Raw genomic sequence first — 23,889 nt, 5'->3', positions numbered from 1 at the left:
GCGAATTACCAAGGAAGTGGTGGTCTCCATCCCTGGAGGCCTTTAGAAGTGTTAGGGAAACCTATCAGGACAATTTATGTTATGAATATCTGTCCTGGGGCGCCTGGGTGGCCCCGTGGATTGAGCATCCAACTTCAACTTCAGTTCATGATCTCAGAGTTCATGAGTTCGAGCCCTGCATTGGGCTCACTGCTGTTAGCGCAGACCCCACTTCGGATCTTCTGTCCCCCTCTCTCTCTGCCCCTTCCCCACTGGCGCTTTCTCTCTCTCTCAAAAATAAATAAATCTAAGAAAGAAAGGAAGGAAGGAAGGAAGAAAGGAAGGAAGGGAGGAAGGAAGGAAGGAAGGAAGGAAGGGAGGAAGGGAGGGAGAGAAAGGAAGGAAGGAGGGAAGGAAGAGAAAGAAACGAAAGGAAAGGAAAGGAACGGAACGGAACGGAACGGAACGGAACGGAACAGAACAGAACAGAACAGAACAGAACAGAACAGAATAGAATAGAATAGAATAGAATAGAATAGAATAGAATAGAATATCTGTCCTGAGGTAGAGAAGAATAAGATGGGCTGTGTTGAGGCTCTCAGAAGCCTCACCGGGGAGGGGGCAGGTTAGGGGGATTGCCTTGCCCTGAAGAAAAACCTGGGCTTGAGCGAGGGGTGGCTCAGCCTCTCTGCGGCTAGAGAGAGGGTGATGTTCACCACTGCCAAAGGGCTTCAGCCAAAATCCTGCCTTGTCTTCAATCTGCTCTCCGGGGGGCAGCCCAAACTGGGCATTGCAGGCCAGCAAGTGGGTGATGTAAAAAACACGAAGGCAGAAATGTCAGAAGTAATTAAACCAAACGATGGCTTAAACCCCTGTAGAAATCAACACATCCGGTTTAATCACCTTCTTAAGCTAGCACAAGACTGCAAGTCTGTGGAGAGGGGTTCTTTATTTCTTTGGATCGTTAACAGAAACTGCATATCTTGAGCTTGATTTTGGTTCAGATGCTCCTGAGGAGAGGTGATGAGGTTGGGGGTGGGGGTAGGGACTCAGAAAAGAGAAAAGAAATAATAAAATGTTATTTGAGATCATCTCTTCTTCCCCTCTCCTCGCCATGCATCTCCCCTGCTCCTGGCTCCGTCGGCACTCACGGCTCCCCCCGCCCCCCAGCACCCAGGCAGAGGCACAGTGCTGAATGTGCTAAATTAGGCCATTAGAGAAATTCATTTCTCTTTATTAGTCTGTGTCAAATCCTTTTTATTAGTGGCTGGAAACGACCTCTCTTCTGCAGTAAAATGTCATGCCAGTTCACTCCTTTTATTTGTTCTGCACTGACGAGGCTCAAACTCTCACTGAATTAGTGCAGTGAGATTTATTTCCTCCAAATTTTGAACGGCTTAAGAGAGATTGGGGTGGAGGGGGCGGTCAGACAGGAGGCGAGGGAGAGAAGAGCGGAGAAAGATCTGGGAGGGAGAAGGTGAGCTCTTATGGAGGTCAAATGTCTTCCACTCTTTGGAAATAAAGTCTAATGACCATCTTTCATATCTTGTTCATCATCATCTGGGCACTGGGGACTGGGTTTCCACATTCTTACTTCTAGCCTCTGAAGGGTATTGATCTACAATGGAACAGATCTGGACAGCATGAAGAGGAACTCCTTAAAACCCATTGTAGTTGGACAAATGGTAGTTCAGGGAAGGCCAAGAATAAAGAAGCAAATCCCACACCTAACTGGAAATCCTTCTTCCCATCCCTTGCCCGGTTCAGACAGGACCATTCATCTCCCCGGTGGCTAAGATCCCCGGCTCCCATGGTCCCTGCCCACCCCACCCCACTCCAAGCCTGCAGCAAGGGCTATTGGAAAGGACTCTATTGGAAGACTTCCGGCCTCATCTCCAGCCTTCTAGGGTGATGTTGGAGGGAAGCTTAGAAGTATAGGTTAGCGCATAGTCTGGACAACTGGGAAAGGGGCCGGGAACCGGGCTGGGAACAGCCTTAGAGGAGCCCATGGCATGACTGCAGCCACGGAACCCAGCTGGGTCACCGGGAAACAGCTGGTTTCTCAGGAGGTGGTGCACAGCGTCTCACCTATCCCCACGCTTCAGATAGCAGGTAACAGGTAGCAGTCTGGGTTTATCGAGGGATCCAGGCAGATAGAGCATGGGAGCTACAGGCAGCCCACTGACACTGGCTATCAGTCACAGAAAAGCTGTGGGCAAGCTCAGGTGCCATCTGAGCCCCTGGGCTCAGGGATCCAGGGATCAGAGTGAGCAGAAGCAGGAGCCTGGGGAGGGTAGGTATATGAGAAGAGTGATTTGGGAGCTGGTAGTGTGGCCCAGGCGGGGAGGGGCTGGAGAGAGGTGGCCATCCCAGTATCCATGAGGTCTGTTCTGTGCTCCAGGGGCCCCTGGTTAAATGGGGGGTTGAGGGGAGGTGGCGACAGAAAGTATGTTTCCTTCCGAGAGATGGCAAAAGCCACAGAAAACATTCCACACACACACACACATACACACACACACACACACACACTCTGGGGAGATCTGACACCTGGAAGTGAGAAATTTATAAAAAGGGCCCCTGCTGTGGCTCCGCATAGAAGATGCACATTGTTCCCCACGTGTGTGACAGTGCCTCCACCACACCTGCTTACCTCTTCAACCTCATCTCCCTCTATTCCCATCCTGCCTACCTTGCTCCACACACACTCATCTGGATTTTGTTCTAGAAATGTGCCAGGCTCATTCCTATCTTTAGTGTTTTGCTTTTTTTCCTGCTTGGAATGGCCCTCCCTCAGATCTTTGCATGACTGCCTCCCCATCATTTGAAGCTTAACTTAAATGTCACCTCCTCAGAGAGGCCTTCCCAGACTACTCTCTGCCCTGCAGGGGCAAGGACAGTGGCGAAGAAGACTACTCTCCCCACCTACCCGAACTCTAGTGCTGGGAGACTCCATCACTGGCAGAGTCCCTCCTCCCCACCCCTCATGGCATCCATGCTGTGTACACAGAACACACAATCCCCTCGCACATACCGCATACAGATAACACAGAACGCGTGCACACACACTGCATACAACATGGGGCATGTGCACACTGTACTCACAGCACGCAAAATCTGAACCCCACTTTCATACACACAACCCATATGTGCACACATTCTGCATAGACGCACTGTATGGGCACACACCATAAAAACACACGGGATGGAACACTTACACAACACTCGCACTCGCTCTCATTGACAGCCTACATTGAGCCCTGGTGCACACGCATGCACATGCACACACACACAGAGACCATCCCCTCTCCATTCAGCAGCTGCCCACCCTCCCTGCAACCCGTGAGAAAGGAATGTGCAGTGACCGGCGGCGGCTGCGGGGTTGGGGCGGGGGCTGCGCCCCCAGCACCTGGCACGATGCTGCGGATTATTAGTTCCTGGTAATTTAGTGCCCTTGTACAGAGTCGATTTGTGCCTTTCATTCCTAATTGATCTAGTGGCTGTTTAAATGGCAGCAGGCATCTGTTGAGAGTAGGAAGGTTCATAAGGCGCAATAATTCATAACACCGTCTAGAATTTGCCTTTCATGTCCCTCAGCTAAACCACTGCAGGGCTCTGCTTAAATTACAGCCACTGAGGCTTTCTTTGGTATTCCACTCAGGGCCAGGAGAATCTTGCATTAAACTGGGATCAGGTTAGATTAGACTATAATATGCTGCGGTATTAGTGGCTGCAAATGAAGACTTACACGGGAGTTTAACCCCTTCACCTGGTTTTCTCTTTGTCTTCAGCCGGATGGGTAAGCGAACCCATTGTTTTCCCTACCGGCTTCCTGCCGGAGCTGAATAGATCTTCTAGCAATTGGGGACTGCAGATGCACCATCCTTAGATATTGACCCTTTTTTCCTCTCCAGACTGTAACCTAGGCTGCACTCTGGGGATCCAGATGTTTACGCATCAGCTCCCAAAACAAGGGTCGGGAGATGGTGTCTAGAGACAGGCGGCCATGCCAAGCAGCTCATAGGAGTCAGGAATTTGTGTCTCCTCATCCCCCCACTGCCCCTGAGCCTGAGTAGAATGACTAGTAGGTGTAGGTATGAGTGTAGATGGAACTAAGCACCTTCTGTCTTTTTGCCCAGAATTATTGAATCCCAATACAGGCCGTGAGGGGTTCCCCCATCTACATACAAACACTGTATAGGCTGGATATTCAGTCTTTCTCTTGGTGTGTTCATAGTGTACTGGAAGGAAAAAAGCATGATCTTTTTTCCTTTTCAAGATTTACTGTGTTCTCCAATATGGTAGCCACTAGCCACAAGCGACTAGTTACATTAAAATTGCTAAAGTTAAATAAATTTAAAATTCAGTGTTGCAAGCACCACAGTCATATTTCAAGTGTCTGTTGGCTTCAGTCATTAGTGGCTACCATATTGGACAGAAGAGATTCTAGACCATTTCCATCAGTGCGGAAAGTTCTATCAGACAACACTGACTAGAATATCCCTGTTGGCAGAGGCCCGGGAGCCAAGCTCAACATACATACTTCCTCCTCTCCCAGCAAGCAGGGCTTAATCAAAAAGAAAAGAGCTAGATTGTGTGGTCCCAAGGGACTGAGGAGAGCCCAGAGAGGGATGGACAGATGCTTTCTCTTTGGAATCATAGTGGAAGGGAATGAGGCTGCAGGGTCCAGGGTCAACAATCTGTGCAAACACATGCACGCTTGCCGGGATGCTAAGACCTGATTGTTCACACATGCTGCGGGGAAACAAGAACGATATGCACTTATAAGTACAAATGGCACACACACATACAATATGCAACAGGTATGTATTGGGATCCACATACCTCCTCTAGACTCGGGACACCCAGTGATGAATAAGGTGGGCTTGGTTCCTCCCTCATATAGCTCGAAGTCTGGTGAGGAAGGCAGATAATAAAACAAACAGCTCAGAGAGCCATCAGCGTAGGTCAGGGGCAGGGGCAGTGAAGGAAGCTTCCCAGAGTTGGTGATGTCTAAGCTAAGACCCTTAGAGCCAGTCAGGTAGGCACTTCAGCTTACATAATACATCACAGAACGATGCCCACACACCCCATACTCACACTCACACTGTCTTCATTTGCCGATTCGTCATCAGTCACCAAATATTTAGTAAGTGCCTGCTATGAGCATGTGGGGCAAGGTCCTAAGGATACAATGATCGTTACGACAGGGGCAATCTTGGAAGAAAACAGTGATGCAGATAATCATCGAATCACGGTTGTGCTAAGTGTACGACGATAGAAAGGTGCAGGGAGATGTTATACATGTAACTGGGGTGTCTGATCTAAACTGAGTCAGTCAGCAGACTCTGGACAGGTGGAGATAACCGCCCACCACGTGTGGAACGAATATTCCAGCTCACACATATCCCCCTGCATACACTTGCAGACACACAGGTGTGCACATCTGTGGCCCTCAGCTGGCTCCAGACAGCCACGAATGGGTCTGTGACCAAGCACTACCGCTCATACCCAGGACTCTTCTGGATACTTCCTACATCTCCCTCCCGGGTTGACCCTGACCCAGAAATGGACACTTATTTCTTTGAAATAAGTTATACCCATCATCTCTCACCAAATATCCATGCAGCTTATCTGACCAAAGAGAAGCGTTAGGCACCCAGTGGGGAGGAACGGAGCCCTCTAAGGCCCCAGCAACGAGGAGACTGGATCCTTCCGTGCCAGGGTATGAAGTGCTGTCATCCAGGCTGGCGTGGGGACTCGGGATGTTCTTAAGAAGTAGGACCTTGGGAGAAGGAGTGATGGGAATGTGGGAAAGGGGCCCTGGTGGCTTCTGAGCCCAGCCAGCAGCGGGTCTCTGCGTGTGCGCATGTGTGAGTTCTTGATGTCCCCGCAGGCACCCTCTTTTCCCGCTCCTGACGCTGCTGTTTGAGAAATGTGAGCAGGCCACCCAGGGCTCTGAGTGCATCACCTCCGCCAGCTTTGATGTGGACATCGAGAACTTTGTCCACCAGCAGGAGCAGGAGCACAAAGCCTTCTTCAGCGATGACCCAGAACTGGACAATCTGGTAAAGACCCTCCGACCCCCACCCTGGCTAGGGTCTTCCTACCCTCTGACCCCTCTAAATGCCCTAGAAATGATCCTTTTATTCCTTCATCCATCCCACAGAAAATTTGGGGTGCCCACTCTGGGGCAGGCACTAGATGCCCCCATCTAGCAGCTGAGAACCGTTTCTGGTTCCTTGAACCAAGATTTGCATGCCCGGGTCTTGCTGCCAGCGGCCTTTTCTTCTCTGCTCACTGCGGCACCAACATCCCACTACCCAGCACTCCTTGCGGCACGGACAGGAAGGAAGGAGAGGCATGGGAGCCAGAAGGTCTGGGGTAGCTGCTCTGAGGACTGGAGTCCCAGCATGTTAGTGAATCTGTCTTGGGCTGCCGCCAGACGAGTTGATGGCTGGTGTGCTACAGTGTGGAGGATGAAGGCGACAGGCATATTCAAACACATCAACAGAGAAAAAGAGCTGGAGACACAGTCATGTTGAGAAGGCCGGCAGATGTCCTGTCCATCTGAGGGACACAGACCAGGCTCGTAAACCCAGTTTATCATCCAGATCATCACTACAGGGTTTTTTTTAAATACACATTCCTGGGCCCCACCACCTGGGCACTGTGATTCAGTAAGCTTGGTAGGGGCCTGTGAATCTACATTTTGAAGCTTCCCAGGAAACTGCAATCAACAGTATTTGATAACCACTACTATAGGTGACATCTGAAATTCTCTTCTCCCCTGGGAATCCTGCAGGGAGAGAGAGAGACAGAGAGAGAGAGAGAGAGAGAGAGAGAGAGAAACTGCTCTGTCCAGTCATCATGATATACAGTCACCATGGAATTATTAATTATTAACCATAATTCTTGATTTTTCTGTGGGTGGATTACCCACATCATGCATGGTGAATTTGGAAACTGGGCAAAACTCTCCTCCGTAAATTGAGTGATTATAGTGCTGACCTCTTGGATCCAGAGTTTAGCTGATACCTGGTCCCAAACACACACCACACACACACACACACACACACACACACACACACACACATACACTCACACACTCAGAGCACCTACAGATTTAAGTGACTTAGGTATCATTCTATGCTGTGAATTACCCACCCCACTGCTTCTTTCAAGAGTTGAACGTGATATTTTACGGAGTCCAGAAGAGCTGCCAGGAGAGAGCCCACCCTGGCCTGGAAATTCGTGAAGTGTCAGAGCAGGGCTGGCATTTAGAGAGAGAGCACGTGCCAGAGAGTAAGCACTTACCTGGCATCAGAAGTGCTAGTGTAGGTACCACTCTGCTCATCCCTGGCCCTCCCTCTTCCCTGGCTGGGATTGAGCAGCCACACTTCCCGGGAGCCCAGCCCACTGCCTGTCCGGTTCCTTCCAGGCTGGTCTGGCCCTACCCTGCAGCTCAGCTGATTACCATCTCAGAACTGCAGCTATGAAGCAGGTCCTTGGAACTTAGACCCACAGCAGCCAGGCAGCCAGGAGAGGAGGTGGCTCTTTCTGGGGGAGCTAGACTGTGCCTGGGGGGCCAGGACCCCCTCCTGTCACATGACACAAAAAGAAGCTGAGGCCTAAGTTGGTAGAAAATACCTAAAATCAGACCGAGTAATATAAAAGAATGGAAACCTTTTTAAGAAGCAGGAGTCCTGGGGCAACGGACCTCACGTACCTTATCCACCACTGCCTGCCAGGTGAGCTACCAAAGACACACTGAGGACAGCCTCCTGTTCCAGTATAACCTGGAAAATACCGAAAAGGGGCCAGCTCTGTGCTCTCCCCTTGCTAACACTGCCTAGGTCTCTCTGGGTTTTGTTCACTCAAAGAATCCAATTTCTTGGTTCAACCCAGCAAAACTTGGTTAAGTGTCTGCTACATGCACGCCTGACCTAGGGATGTGGATGTAGCAGCAGCTGCCCCAGTGGCCCCAGATCTCTGGTGTTGCCTGGTCGTCTGTCCTGGGTGACTGGGCTGGGAGTGGGGCAGTTGGTGGAACCGTCCTCAGATATCGCACCCACCCACATGGGCCTGATTTACCTAGATGTGCTAGCCACGGTCAATGACTGGCTGACCGGTCACTTGTTTAAAGAGAGCCTGGGTGGCTCAGTGGGTTAAGCATCTGACTTCGGCTGAGGTCACGATCTCATGGTTTGTGAGTTCGAGCCCCTCTTCAGGCTTTGTGCTGACAGTGCAGAGCCTGGGTGGGATTCTCTCTATCCCTCTCTCTCTGCCCCTCGCTCACTCACACCCTCTCTCTCTCTCTGAAAAATAAGTAAATAATAAAAGTAGATTAATTAATTTAAAAATAATGTAAAAACAAAATAACAATAATAAAATAAATAAATAAATAAATAAATAAATAAATAAATAAATAAATAAATAAATAGAGAGGGTTGAAGGAGCACTTAGAGACAGAGGGCCTGAGCCTGGCTTCACTGCTTACCCTCTGTGTGACTTTAATGACATAACTCCTTTGAGGCTCGGTTTTCTCGTCTGTAGATCTAATACACCTGTCTCATGTGACTGTAACAAAAAAATTAACAAGATGGCATGTGGAACTAAATGTCCTTTAAAAATGCATGGCATCCAGAAGGTTAATCTCAAATGCAGTATCCCTTGGGTGAGGCGATCCACCTTCCCAAACTCTCCTCCTGGCCATCAAAGAGACCGTGTGGCTGGGCCCCTGCAACTTTATTTGGGGGGGTCAAGCAGGACCCTTTGCCACCCCATTTGTAGTTCTGTGTCGGGAGGGGGCAGCTGAAGAGGCCAACCACAGGAGCCATCATTAGAACAAGAATCATGTAGCCAGCACAGCCGAGATGCACATAATTAGAAATTAGAAAAAGGTCAGATCGCGTCATTATCAGCTCAATCAGCTGCTGAGTGCCACAGCCAGTTAATTTGGCATCTGTATTTTTTACAACCCTGTACACGTAGCCCAACGGACTGTAACTCTTTATCCGGACAGATATACTGCGCAGCGGAGCAGGGACATAAAATGAGAGACCCCAAGCAAATGAGCTGAGATAATTGAGAGATTTATTTTTTATATATATGTGTGTCAGGGCGGCTTTCCTTTGCCCTTGAATATTGACTTTCACAAATGGGATTGTCAGGAGGACATGGGTCCCCCCAAACTTTGGCCCACCCTGAACCCTCAAGCCACGCTCTGATCCTGCTTTCTCCCAAGCCCAGAGAGCCCGTCGGCCCCAGTCTTGCCAGACCCGCCATTTGGACATCAATCCTCCCACCTCCAGCCACCCATCCTCCATGCAAATCACAGTGCTGCGGTCCCTTCCCCTGCTCCCAGTAGTCTCCCAGACAGGTTCCCATGGGAACGGCTGACTGAGCTCTCCCAGAGCTGCCCAAAGATCAGAGAGGTTCCCAGACAGAAGGCTTCAGGGGGAACTTCCCTCCCCTGCTGAGCCAGCTGCTCCCATAGCACAATGCTGCCAGAAGGGAAACTTAGATTCACAAACAGCTAGGGAGAAAACCATGGAGAGAAGCTGGTTCAGCCCATCCCACTACCCATTTTACAGATGGGGACACTGAAGTCCAGAGAAGGGAAATAACTCATTAGGACCAGACCCTAGGTCTGCTGGCTCCCAATACCCTGCTCCTTCCAGGGTCACCCCACCTCTCTTCTTTCTGGAGTTAGTAACGCCCTCATTTATAAATGCCACCAGCTTCTCCAGATCCCCACCTGCCCACTCCCCCCCCCACCCATCCCCTGGTGCCCCACTCTCTGACCCTCTCTACCTCCCTATTTCAGTGCCGTGGGTGGCTAAGCTGGCACACTGCCCCCTGTCCCCCAACCATCCAGAGCTCCCTCCCTCTGGATACTCTCCACCCCAGTCCGCACACCCAACCAGCGCTCACCAGACCCATTTCTTACCGGGCCCACTGATCCCCCGTTTGGACCCAGCAGCCTCTGACTGGCAGTTGGTAAAGTTTGTAAAATTTGCAAGTTCCCCAAACCCCTTTGAAAGGTAAAAGCTTTTTGTTTTATAAAATCTGATTTACAGGCCCCCAGTGCAGTCCCGAGGTTTTATATATTATGCAAGATTTCAAACCGAGGCTGTAAAACGTACGGTTTCAGTTTCATGCATGGAATTTTTTTATGTGTAAATTTTTTAACATTTATGGGGCACGTTTTAATGAGACTCTGGTGTGGCTCGAGGGACAGATTATGGCTGCCTGACCGCAAAGCCAGCTCCAAAATGGGGCCCCCCAGACTCCTGGGCCCACTCTAAAGAGGCAGGGCCAGAGGCCGGAGGCTGTGAATAAGGAGACACAGGAAGGAACCAGGCCAGAAGTCTGGGCCCACAGAGACCTCAGGCAGCCCCGTTCAGAGTCATTCACTTCAGGCTTCAGTCCCACGGTCCCTACATAGGGACAGAAAAATCTTACCAACACCAGGAAAGGGAAAGCAAATAAGGATAATCAAAGCTAGTCATGATTAACATTTATAGAGCACTTACCAGGTGCCAGGTGCCATTCTAAACACCTTACAGATATTATCTTATTTAATCCTGTTTTCAAACCCACGAGGTAGGTTACAAGTATTATTATTATCCCCATTTAAAGACGAGGAGACTGAGACACAAGGTGGCATCACTTAGTTCAAGATCACACAGCTAGTCCAAGGCAGAGGCCCGAGTCAGATACTGCACAGGTCTCGAACTCCAGCGCCCACACTCTTACCCGTCATGCTGACTTCTAGCTACTCTTTCTCTAGTGCTCTGGATGCACCAGCTCTTGTTTTTAGTTCTTTCTAGATGCATCTCATTTAATCCTCAGTACAACTCTGGGGAAGTTGCTATTATTATCCCATCTTACAGGAAAAATGAGGAAAGTAAAGTCTGGAGATTAAGTAAGTTGTCCAGAATTTCTCAGTGGGTGAAAGACCCCAGAGACTCAGCCTCCAAACCCCATTGTTCTTGACCACCCTTCTCTATTCAGTTCTCGTAATAGCCCCATGAGGTAGTTATTGACATCCCCACTGTACAGAGGAGAAAATCAAGGAGTAAGGGTCCCACAGCCGAGCTGGGATTTGCACCAAGTGGGTCTAATTCCCAAAGCCCACCTCTTTCCCCCGAACCACTTGCTTCTCCAAATTCTGAGGACATCAGAGGAGAAGTGTCGCCTTATTGACTAAAACGTCATTTAGCTGGTCATGCACGATGGCTTCCATAGCCGTTCGTTTTATCCCCTAATCGTCTGGCAGTTCTCGCACCTCCAGTCTTCACCTTTTCTTCCACATCCTGCTCCTTGTTCCAGTGACGCTGCACTTCCAACTGCTCAGATCCAGCCGGTCTGGTCGAGAACAACTCCTGATTAGAATTTAGCTTTGGCTGCCCTAATGACCCGCAGGAAATATCTGAGCACTTTAAGGAATGCAAGTTTATAAACCCTTTTGTCTGTAAGTGAGGGAGAGTAGTTCCAGCTTCCTGACTTGCAGAAGGAGCAGAGGGTGAAAAGAACCTGTCCCCCAGGGAATGGATACCTCCCTAACTGCAGCGTGGAATTCTGGCTACCCGAGCGTATCACCTGTGTATCCCCATGGTTAGAAGACTCCAGTGAGATGATGATGAGAAAAGCATTTTGCAAATCATAAAGTGGTATGTATATAAATGTTTTGGAAGGCAAGGATTTATGACTATCAAGTGAGGGGGCCACGATCCTACAAGAGAGGCCACTTTTCAGAAAGGAACTTGGTGGTAGTGGGGTGGGGGAGGGGGTTAGCGTAAGGGATAGACATTTATCAAATAGCCACTATGCACCCAGAGCATTTACATACATTGTTTTATTTGACTTTCCCACCCACTCTACAGTGTAGGGGTTACAATCCTAAATTTTACAGATAAAGTTAAACCACTTGTCCAAAATAGGCAGGCAGGAAATAGTAGATTTGGGACATCACACCATGCGTCTTCACAGCCAGCCAGAAGCTCCAGTCCCGGGTACTCTCCCGGGACTGGTTGGGCTCATGTGCAGTGGTATGAGACTAAAATGCAAGATGGCATCTTGTTTTGCTTTTTTTTTTTTTGAAGGGTACTTCTCAGAAGAAAAGGGCTGTTTCTTTATTTTGAAAGAGCAAAAAGAGAGAGAGAAGCTGGAGGTGAAGCAAGACTTGGGGGGGGAAAGATTGAGAACACATTCATCACATTTGATGATGATATTAAATTAAATGGAATTGTTATTGCTCTAGAAGATTTGAAATAACTTTTTATATGACATTGATCACTTAGAAAAATAGTTTAATAAATCAGAGTTTTATTCTGATTTAGAAGCAAAAACCCAAAATTGCAAACACATAGGATAGAGAATGATTTACTAAACATAAATACAGAGGCAAAACACTAGGAATGATTCTGTTTCCATCAGCTGAATATGGAATGGCAATAGAAAAGCCACCAGCATATTAGAAATCATTAAAAGAGGTTAAAAAATTATATGCCTTTGGTTCCCTGTGGCTTATAAGATATTTTCACATCATTATCTCCTTTACCCCTCATCAGATCTTATGAGCTAGGGATGATCATTATCCCCATTTTACAAATGAGGACGTTGAGGCCCACAGAAGTCATGGAACTGGCCCGTAACATCCAATTTGTAAACAGTAGGCCTGGATTCAGGCTGTTTGGCAACAACCCCCACAGGCTATCTGTTCTGCCACACAGTCACCCCCACTAATGGTATGGCCCATCTTGTTCTCTAGTATTGAATAGGTCCTACATATTCATGCCTCAGAATACCATTATGATTTACTCTACCTTCTTAAATCTTTAAACCAAGCCCATTATCCCATGAAAAAGTAATCCTTCAACTGTGCTTTGTTAGACCCAAAGGTAGGTCCACTTTTGGCCACCGTGCACCGGATCTGGTGTAAGCTCACTGTGTGGGTATTTCATTTAAACAAAAACTTTCTGCATAGATTTTACTTTATAGTTTGTCTTACTTGTACTTTCTGATTCTTTTTTAATAGTAAGTATTTATTGGCTATGTTTTTTAAATAAATGAATAGATATGTGTACCTTACTGTGATGTGAATGTGTATATGTATATTTAAAAATAAAGAAGTGAAATCTTGATTAAAAATGAAGACAAGTCCAGTAAATGAAAGCTCAGAGACAGAAGGAAAGATAAAATGGAAGGAGTGAAGGAGGAAGGAAGGAGGAAGGAAGGAAGGAAGGAAGGAAGGAAGGAAGGAAGGAAGGAAGGGAAAAAAGAAGAAAGGTTTAAAGAATTAGGATGATTTTGTCTCGAGAAGACAAAGCTAGTTGGACAAGTTATTCAAGTCTGATGCCTTGTTCTGTGTATGGCATATAGTGAGACTCAATATTTGTGTTGAATGGATAACATTAAATTAAGGGAGGTGTATTGACAGAGGCACTACGTAGGTATTCTTAATGCCTGCAAAAGGCTGAATAAGCTCTTTATATTCAGGCAGGAGAGATTTTGGTAAATGTAAGGGAGAACTTCTCAATCAGCAGACTGAACGAAAATAGAGATGGTCTGAAGCAAAGGTTCTGACTGGGAGAGCCTCAGAAGAGAGGAGGCAGCCATGTATCCTAGAGTTTGGACCATCCACTCACCTAGACACCAGCCCAGGTCATCTCCTGGGGTCCCTTCCAGCCCCATCAGTGAATTGAGGGCACAAGTCCTGGTCATGTTCAGGGAATCAGAAAATGGAAAGCACCTGAGAGCCCAACCCTCTCTTTTTATGGAGGAGGAGGCAGACACCTACATCAGTAGGTATTTTGACCCCTGTGCACTAGGCCAGGAATGACAGACAAGAAGCCAGAGCAGCTGAATAAGGGAACATTACCAGGGAGAGTTCTGGAAATCCAAACGTTTAATGTCCCCAACACTATTTGGTCTTCCTGGAACCTCATACTTCCCATCACTGAGCCACTTTCCCCCCAGACCATGCACTCTTCAAACTGCTTTTCTCCATCTACACAAATCCCAAGAGCCCATCTTGAGGGTGAAGCAACATAGGTCACCCAGCTTCATATCCTAGTGTTATCACTTACCAGCCGTGTGACTTTAAACCAGTAAAAATACCTCTGGGCTTTATTTTCTTCAACTGTAAAATGTGGGCAATCATGGTGCCTATTTGCAGAGGTGATTCTGTGGTATAAATAAGATAAGTCATGTGATAGGTTTAACACAGTGCCTGAGACATAGTAAGAATAAGAAATGTTCGGGTATTGTTATCAATCAATCAACGAGTCAAGGGCATTTATTAAATGCTTTATGTGGTGCTAATTACTCTGAAAGACATAAACCAAGGTATCCATGGCCAAAGTCAAGTAGGAAACTTAGAGCAGATGTTCATTCAGTACCAAATAATCCATTCTAAAGTCATGATTCTTTTCTTTGCCTGGGAGAGCACAGTCTCTTTTGGTCTCAGCCCCACAGAGGGAGCACTCCTTTAGGGTAAGACCCTAGGATTGAGCCCTGTGTGAAGACACAAAACTGTTGGTTTCTGTCTTTGAGTGACAATTAGTCTAATTCAGTACTCTGAGAGCCCTTAATTAGTTGAGCACAGTTCCAGCCCATCAGGCCATGCAAAAGCTAACCCAGAGACTACTCAGTAGTACTCCACTAGAAATGCCAGCGAAGCTCAGACAGGAGTGTGGCACTGATGTCCAGCCACACAGCTCTACTCACACCTGACCATCAAAATTCCGGGAGAGATTCTCTGCTTGTTTCCTAAGCACCGAGATGTTAGCCAATAGCTAGAAGGGTAGAATTAAACAGGGACTCCCTGTATACTGCTTATGTCGACATCAATGGGTCTCAAAAGGCAGCAAGGCCCACCCCCTTTTCATTTTTCATTTTGTTGTCATTGTCAATTCACATGCAGTCCTAAGAACTAATACAAAGAAGTTCTGATTCCCTTCTTGCATAACTATTAGTACAGTTTCACAACCAGGAAACTGACAACGATACAACCCACCAATCTTATTCAAATTGCACCATTTTACATGCACTTCGGTGTGTGTGTTTAGTTTTGTGCCATTTTCTCACATGTATAGATTCATGTAAATGCTGATAGTCGAAGTACAGAATAGTTCTTCCCTTCTCCCTCCCTCCCCCTTTTGCTCCCCCTGGCCACCACCCATCTGTTCTCCATCTCCACAATTTTGTCATTTCAAGAATGTTAGATTCATGGCATCATACACCGTGTAACCTTTTGAGATTGGCTTTTCTTTAAAAATTTTTTTAATGTTTATTTATTTTTGAGACAGAGAGAGACAGAGCATGAACAGGGGAGGGTCAGAGAGAGAGGGAGACACAGAATCCGAAGCAGGCTCCAGGCTTTGAGCTGTCAGCACAGAGCCTGACGCGGGGCTCAAACTCACGGACCGTGAGATCATGACCTGAGCCAAAGTCAGACACTTAACCGACTGAGCCACCCAGGCGCCCCTTGAGATTGGCTTTTCTTTCTCAGCATAATTTCTTTGAAATCCATCAAGTTGTTGAGTGTCTCAATAGTTTGTTCTTTTTTGTTGCTAACTAGTATTCTATAACGTGGATGTACCACAGTGTCTTTATCCATTCGCCTATTGAAATATATTTTGGTTGTTTCTAGTTTGGGGCTGTTAGAAATAAGGCTGCTTTGACTGGTTTTTGTGTGAACACATATTTTATTTCTCTGGGATAAGGGCCCAAGAGTGCAATTGCTGGGTATATGGTAAGCATATATGTAGTTTTATGAAAACAAACAAACAAAACTGTTACACTGTTTTCCAGAGAAATAAACATTTCCAGAAAAATGTTTTACCATTTTTTATGTCCCCCGGTAATGTATGAGTGATCCAGTGTCCACTTCTTTGCCAGCATCTGGTGTTGTCACCATTATTTATTTTAACCATTCTGATAGGTGTACAGTGATATCTCATTGTGGTTTTAGTTTGCATTTCCCTGGTAGCTAATGACTTTGAATATCTTTGCATGTGCCTATTTGCCATCTGTATATCCTTCTCAGTGAAATGTCTCATGTTGTCTTTTGTCCCTGTTCTAATTGGGTTGCTTGCTATGTTACTGTTTACTGCTGAGAGCTCTTTATATATTCTAGAAATAAGCCCTTTGTCAGATACATGGTTTGCAAGTATTTTCTTCCAATCTATAGTTTGCCTCTTCATCATCTCCTTCACAGGGTCTTCTGAAGGGCAAACACTTTTCATTTGTGTGGGTCCTAATTTATCAATTTTTCCTTTTCTGGGTCAAGCTGGTATTGTCAAGCCTAAGACCTCTTTGCCCACGCTTAGGTCCTGATGATTTTCTTCTGCATTCTTGTTCTAAAAGCTTATAGTTTTATATCTTACATTTAGGTCTTTGATCCATTTGAGCTAACTTTTATAGAAGATGTTAGATTTCAATCAAGGTTCACCTTTTTGCTTGTGGATATCCGATTGCTCCAACATCAGTTGAGCAATGCTTTTTGGAAAAGCAACTTGGCAATAGTTATCATGAGCCAAAAAAATGCCCATAGCTTTTTTCCTGTCATTTCTGGGAACTCACCCTAAGGAAATAATGCAGACACATGAATAAAAGCTGTAACTTGGAAAACAGTCACTGGAACGTTTTTTGTAAAATTGAAGAATTGGAAGTAGCCTGAATGCCCAAAAATCAGAGATTGCTTAAGGATGGCACACGTGGGGAAAAATATGCAACAATTAAAAATATATTTACTCAATTATCTTTACCCATTCAACAAACATTTACTCAGTACCCATAGTGTTGGTGCCAGGATAACGTGGTAAGCAAATCAGACACCATCTCTCCCTTCTAGAAGCTCACAGCCTGGAAGGGACAATGGAGAAAACAGTTCCAGTGCTTAGAAAAATACATCTGGGAACACCTGGGTGGCTCAGTCAGTTCAGCGTCCGACTTCGGCTCAGGTCATGATCTCACGGTTTGCGAGCTCGAGCCCCACGTGGGGCTCTGCACCAACAGCTCCAAGCCTGCTTGGGATTCTCTCTCTGCCTCTCTCTCTCTCTGTCCCTTCCCCACCTGTGCACATGCACTTTCTCTCTCTCTGTCTCTATCAAAAATTAATAAATAAACATTTTTTTAAAAAAATGAAAAATACATTTGGTATACCAAGGAAAAAAACAGGAAACAAAATTGCACATGGTGAAAAGACAAAAAAAAAATCGTTTTTTTAGGGTGATTGGATCAAGCACAGTTTATTGTCGTCTTTTCCAAACCTCCCGCAGCATTTTTCTTTGCATAATAATAACAATGATAAAGAGAAAGCTCCAGTTGAGAAACAGCTCCTTGCCAGGGAAGGTTGGGAATGTCCATTTGAAGAGGCAACAGGCACACATACAACAATCCAAAGGGCACAAGAGTAACCACCACGGACAGCAAGGTGTTCCAGAGCCCAGCTAAGTCATGCTGGATGATTCAGTCAGTCAACAAGTATCAATGGGGGCATCTGCAAGGTGACCTGTATTACATGAGGCACTCAGAGTACAAGTGCAAGAATAGACAGTCCCTGACTTCTTTGGGCACTCACAAGAAATTCTGATCTCCATCTTCCTCGTGCCTGTTCAGCACTTCACTTTTCCACTTGTGAATCCTTTCAACCAACCTAGACAGTTGTTAAGGAGGGCACACTTATCCCCATTTTTCAGACAACAAGGTGCAGAGCAATTGCCCAAGGTCACACAGATGACACGTGGCAGGGCCGGTGCTAGAGACCTGGCTTTCACCTCTGTGGTCCTCAGAATACCATTACTCAAGAAAGATTGTGTTAACAGTGGGCTCAAAGCATGCAAACAATCAGCAGACAGCCGTAACTAGAATTTAAATCGAGTGGATGAGAAAGCGTATACCTGGGGCAGGGGATGGGCTTCTCCCCCCTGGTGTGCTCAGGGCTCGGGAGGTCAAGGCAGCACGGGGAGTGTCATCTGAACACCTGGGCTCACTTCTCCCCTTTTCTCCCCAGATGGTGAAGGCAATCCAGGTCCTGAGAATTCACCTGCTGGAATTGGAGAAAGTCAATGAACTCTGCAAGGACTTTTGTAACCGCTACATCACCTGCCTCAAAACCAAGATGCACAGTGATAACCTGCTCAGGAATGACCTCGGGGGACCCTACTCCCCCAACCAGCCCTCCATAAACCTTCACTCACAGGTAACACACAGGGCTGGGTCCTAGCTCCTAAGCCAGGTGTAGAAATGTCTGAAGGTCCCCTGGTGGCCTAGGAAAGTGGAGCAGGCTCACTGGATCCTTTCAGCATAAGGGCCCTCCTCTGATCCACTCCTTCTCATCAGCAGTACCAGAACGCACCGTGCCAAGACATTAATATTCCTTAGAGGATAACCAAAGTGATTCCTGGCTTCCTGGCCTGAGATATCCTAAGAAATGTGCCTAAGTGTTGAGATGGAAAGCTTTCCTGGAGGTGAGGCAGGAGCAGAGCCCGCGATGGACTCCAACCTCCTAGCCTCATGCACTTCTCAAGAGGGCTTGCTAAGCTCTCCATGTTCTTGAGAAGGACAGTTTGGGGAAAGTGGTCCTTCCCTGAATCCCGCCCACCTAATAAATGAAGACAGTTTCCCATGCAACTGCTTCTCCCAGATCGTTTTCTAGTTGCTTGTCCTACCCTGACTCCTCTGTCTTCCTAAGGTTCAGGGCCACTGTAAATGTCACTTCAAGTTACCCCCCTCCCAAGAGTCACCTGCCATCCTTCATCCTGGGGACCGGGGATGTGGAAATGGCAGCTATGTGTTGTAGGTGAGAATGGAGTTTTCCCTCCAGGGCAGAATATTTTCCCCAAACCTACGAGCTAAGAAAGCTGCCTGGTGACCACCTTTTCATCAAACTCACTGACATCTACGTAAGCCATAGCTCACCACTTTCTTCCTTTGCCAGTGAGCTCCCGAGTCTAGGACAGACACGTGGAAGGCCCCTGGAGGTTTAGAGTAGCCTATTCTCATGAGACAGTCGGGCTTGGGGGAAAGGATAAGCTTTCTAAGATTAATAGGTGCTGGAAAGAATGCCTAAGAAAGGGGGTGCCATTTTTATCTCTAAGCTTTAAGGGCCAACACACTTAATCCATCCCTCCAGATTGGTAGAGGCAGGGGAAGGGTCGGGGGGGCCTCTAGAAGGTCAGCCACGCCTTGCACATATTGACAACAAGTATTACATTAAACCCACCCCAGAGGGATCTCTGTGGGACTTGACAGTGAGTACTGCATGGGACATGAGGCAAGAAGTTTATTTCCTCTTCCCATTGCTTGAAATCACCAAATCACTTTATTACAGATCTAAAAACAGCCGCCCAGGCTTCTGCTTGCTAATATTCTCTTGAAATAGACTCATTCCTTCAGAGTCTTATTGTACTTTCCCTTATGATCAAAATTAGCAAGAAACTTGCATAAAAGAGGACAATAATTGCTCAACGAGCATCTCGTTTGTAATTTATTAGTTTCTATTATTGTGGGTTACCATGGTGACGCTGCGCAGCCCCGGTGACGGGAGAGATGCAAGATAGGAGCTGAGGAGGCTGTGAGGCCTCACCAAATGGAGATGCACATTTTTATCAGTAATTTTCATGAAAATAATAAGTGAGGAGTTAATGAGATGGAAAGCCATCCTGTGGCTATTGTGAATTTTTTTTAAGTGTTGATCTAATTAGAATGCATCGGTCAGGAAAAGTAATGAGGATTTAGTGCCTCACAGAGATGTGAGGATCATATCAGAAAATTAGCACAAGTCTTTGGAAATAATCAGGTCCTTGGAGAGGCTCTGGATTTCCCCTCCTGGGCTCTCCAAGTCTACCTCGAGCGCTGACATTGGGGGTGTACCAGGGCAGTGGGGGAAAGAAAGGAGGGCCAGGGGGCTTAGCAGCCACAGTGGCCCACTTCAGGTTGGGGTCCTGGGGCTGACAAGTTAGTCTGCAGCAAGCAGGGCCACTGGGGACGTGGAGTTGGCAGAGAAGGATAACATGGGCTCTGGGTGAGCCAGGGCTCAGAGATGCTGCCTGCGAAAGTCAGTCCTCCCGGGAAATCCCAGCATTCGGTGCCTCTGAGCTTTGAGGACGGAGGAGGGAGAACTTTGATTCCCGTCATTGTAAATATCAGATCTCTGCCCGACAGTGAAGCTGGCCCTGGGGTGGCCACTGCAAAAAAGCTTCTGATCTGCTTAGAAAGAGGAACTCAGACAATCTGGCAAAAACAAAGACAGCCAGAAAAAGAAGAAAAGACACTTAGCAAGTGCTTCCGTTTGGAATTTCTCAAACTTGTCCCTTCATTGCCTGTGACTGTCACCACGTACGTAGTTCTGACTTCAGTGGGTAAATAAGATAATTACACACAGGTTGCTGCCCTAGATTCCTACCGGTTCCCCTGTCCTGTCTGGCTAGCCCTCAGCCCTCCACAGGCGCGCACACACACACACACACACACACACACACACACACACTTACCTACACATGCCTCTTAAGCTTCTGTTGCTGGATTTGTTGTCCTAAAGCTCTGTTCTTGTCATTCTCTGAGCTCAAAAGCTTGGATTGTCCTCGGAGGTTTCACATCCTATCGCCTGATATTCAAGGCTCCTTCTAGGTCCCCATTCACCCATGCCTGTTTGTTAGGGTGACGCTTCCACACCTCTGCAGGACCAAACCCAGCCTCTTCTGCAAGGACAATAACAAGGCTGCTCTACCCTGGAGGCCTCTCTAGGTGCCCCATGCAGAAAGCACTTTTCTTGCTCTCAACTAACTGCTGGAGCACCATAAGCCACTTATATGTAAATATCACATGTGACTTTATCTCTGAGTCGCTAGTGTAAGTGTTATTCTCCCCTCCTAGATGACAGACGTGTTTTGGATACAGACAGTATTTTATATACAATTATAACCCATGCCTGGCAGCGGCTAACCCAAAATCTTATGCATGGACGGCCAGTAAACATCTGTTGAAAGAAGTAAGACAAGGAGAAAGAAAGAGACAGATCAAGAGAGGCCAGAGGAAGCCAAAGGAGGGAAGGAGAAATCAGAAGAAAGATAAAGGGGGAAGAAAGACAACTCTGGAGAGTCACATTCAAGAGAAGAGATACAGGAAGGATGAACATCTGCGGCGGGGTGGGGGGGGGTGGACAGGAAAGGGTAGGAGATGCAGACCGAGGAAAAGGGAAGCGAGGCCCCAGAAAGATGGAGACGGAGGCAGAAATGAGAGGGAAAGTATGGCAGCCACAGTGGGATGAAGGGACAGGCCAGGCAGGTGTGGTGTCCGTGCAAAGTCAGGTGCGGGGAGAGGGAATGTGAAGAGGACGTGCCCAATGCTATCCAGGTCGGACTCCCGTCACTGTCTCCCTGAGCTGCTGGGGGGTGCGGGGCTGGTGGGGCCTTCCCGGGAAGGAGAGTCTCCACTGCCAAGAGACTTTTCAGGAGAGGAGGCAGACGTCAGGGCATGGGAGCCAGTATGGGAGAGAAGAGAGAAAAGGAGTGTCTGGTGTGGGTGCGTGCGTGTGTGTGTGTGTGTGTGTGTGTGTGTGTGTGTGTATGATGGTTCACATTCGTCATGGTTCGACCTTAATCCCCCCAGCCTGAAATAGCCACACTGAGCGCCAGCCTGGTCCAGGGAGGGGTGTCTCCCCTCTGGAACATGATCCTCAGGACCAACATTCCAGCCGCCTGCCAGCTTTGTTGCAAACTGCTGGCTCATGGTTTTCCCTATGTGCTAATCACTCAGCCTGTGTTGCAAAGTGGGAGACATTTTTTTCTTCAAATTGGTTCCCCCCCACCACCACCAAATGCCATACTGTGTCCCCATTCAGCTCTATGGCAGCTGGGCACATTCGCGGCTTGGCCTTCCATTTCTGAATGTGAACTTTCTCTGGGGGATGGAATCGGGGTAGGGAGTGGGGGAGATTGCTTCCACCAAGTGAGACAGCTGAAACAGAGTTCCCAAGGAACTGAGCCACAGCTACTTTTTCCCACATCCCCAGGAAGCCATCCTGTACTGCCCGCACTGGAATGACATCCAAGCTTCCTCATAGCTCCAAGCCCAGGCTTCCTGCAGGGGCAATCCCCTCGGTAAGGAGGCTCATTCTAGACTCCGACTTGGGCTTCTCCTATCTTTCCCTAGAGGGCATAAACTAAACCATCCCACTAGAGAGAACCTAACTCCTGCCTCGCTCAACTATTAATTTGACTTGAAACTCACCCCTCTTTCTCTGTAGGGATTTTAGCTGCAACCCTATTGTGGGGCAAATCAGACTTACCTGCGGATCTCAGCCACCAAGCATTTGGGGGGCACTTACTGCATGCACTGTGCTAGGTCCTGTGAGAGCATAAGTGAATTGTCCAGAAGGAGCTCCCAACCTCAGTGTGAGGGAGCTGTGAACCACACCTGAGGATCCTGATCAGTTATATGAGCTATAGAAGGCTCCAGGTCAAGTAAACATTGAGGAAGGCAGGAAAGGAGCAGCTGGAGACAGAGCCACAGGAAGCGGTCTGGATTGAACAAACCACATGTGTGGCTGCAGGTTGCCCCAGCCATCACTCGGCCTCCTTCCTCCTGCCCTGGGAAGGCCTGGGCCCAGCCTGTACGCCCTCAGGGCCAGGGTCTGTTCCTGCCAGAGGCAGAATGAGCAAACCTCAGCATATGGATTAGATAGGCCAGCAGAAGGATTTTGCCCATTGTCATTGGAGAAGTTGGAGATTCACTGGCCTTGGAGGACTTCCTGGAGGAGGGAGATGGGGGGGGGGGGGTTGTGCTATCTGGGAACTCTAAAAGTGAGCATTCCCTATGTAGAGAGAAGTCTGGGAGATGGTAAGGAACAGAGACAGCCTTTCAGAATCCCTGGAGAGAAGCTGGTAGAGGAGAAGAGGCCATTCATTCCCACATCATGCATCTGCTCAAGCCTATTGAGCCTGCTGAGTTCCAAGGATATCAAAGTGGATATGGGATAATCTCTGACCTCCAAATGTCATAATGGAGTATCTTGCAGCCAAGTTGTAGGGGGTTATGCTTTGAGGCTGATAATGATGGCCAATCTCCAAAGATGTGAGAGGTAATGGAGAATGTGAGCGATGGGATAAGGACTGAAAACATGTTGGAGGCAAATTAATTGAGTAGCCTCTTATGCTGCTCCAAGAAGATCTGGCAGAGAAAGGGGAAAATGTCAACATTTATTGAGCCTCCCCCACATCTCAGGCACAGTAGGTACTAGGTGCTTTACATATATTATCTTATTGACTCCTCACAACAAGGCCACAAGGAGCACATTATTTTCTCCATTTTCTCCCCCAAGGAAAGAGAAGCTCAGAGAAGTTAAGATACTGGCTTAAGGTCACACACCTAATAAACAGCAGAGGCTGGGATGGGCTACTCCCAAGTCTATGTTCTACTTGTTAAAATCACTCCCTTTACCCTTTTTCCTGACACCTATGAAGAACCAGAGGTCCTGGGCCCTGGAGAGGGAGAGGTGACCCCACTTAACTGGAGAGCAGGGATTTGAACACTAGAGAGGAAGAAACTAATTGCTGGGAAGCAAGAATGTAGATTTGCTAATAGATTGAAAGCAGGGACAAGAGTGGTACAGACTGAGCCCAGTTTTGAGACTCTGGGCCTGGCAGAGCGGGTAGAACTCTCCAACCATGTGAAGTCTCGAAAAAAACAGGAAGGGACTGAGTACATCCCTCCCTGGGGAAGGTAGACTTACCTCCTGACTTACAGGGAGTTTGCATTTGCAAGATTAGCAGGAGGTCAAGGAGGTGGGGGCAGTCACCTCAGTCAAGCCCCAAGTTCTGCCCAGTGGCCAACCATCATGAAGATTTGACCAGGGAGTTTTAAGGCTGGTGGAAATAAAGGGAGGTGATCTACCCTGCA

The 23,889-nt window shown here is 47.6% G+C and overlaps 1 protein-coding gene across 8 annotated transcripts in view; it reads left to right on the top strand.

Annotated features, from left to right (window-relative positions):
• PKNOX2 (PBX/knotted 1 homeobox 2) overlaps positions 1-23,889 on the top strand; it is a 280,787-nt gene that overhangs the window by 228,817 nt on the left and 28,081 nt on the right. For all 8 annotated transcript variants that reach the window (XM_086678763.1, XM_086678761.1, XM_086678762.1 and 5 more), the window contains 2 exons: positions 5,873-6,044; positions 18,002-18,190. In XM_086678763.1, coding sequence (XP_086534889.1) covers positions 5,873-6,044; positions 18,002-18,190 — 361 coding nt within the window. The remainder of the gene's footprint in view (positions 1-5,872; positions 6,045-18,001; positions 18,191-23,889) is intronic.

The sequence above is a fragment of the Puma concolor genome, chromosome D1, assembly GCF_028749965.1.
Source record: "Puma concolor isolate L17-30 chromosome D1, mPumCon1.1.hap2, whole genome shotgun sequence".
NCBI lineage: Eukaryota > Metazoa > Chordata > Mammalia > Carnivora > Felidae > Puma > Puma concolor.
Note: the sequence above shows the minus strand (reverse complement) of the source record. Positions and strands in the feature narration are given on the sequence as shown.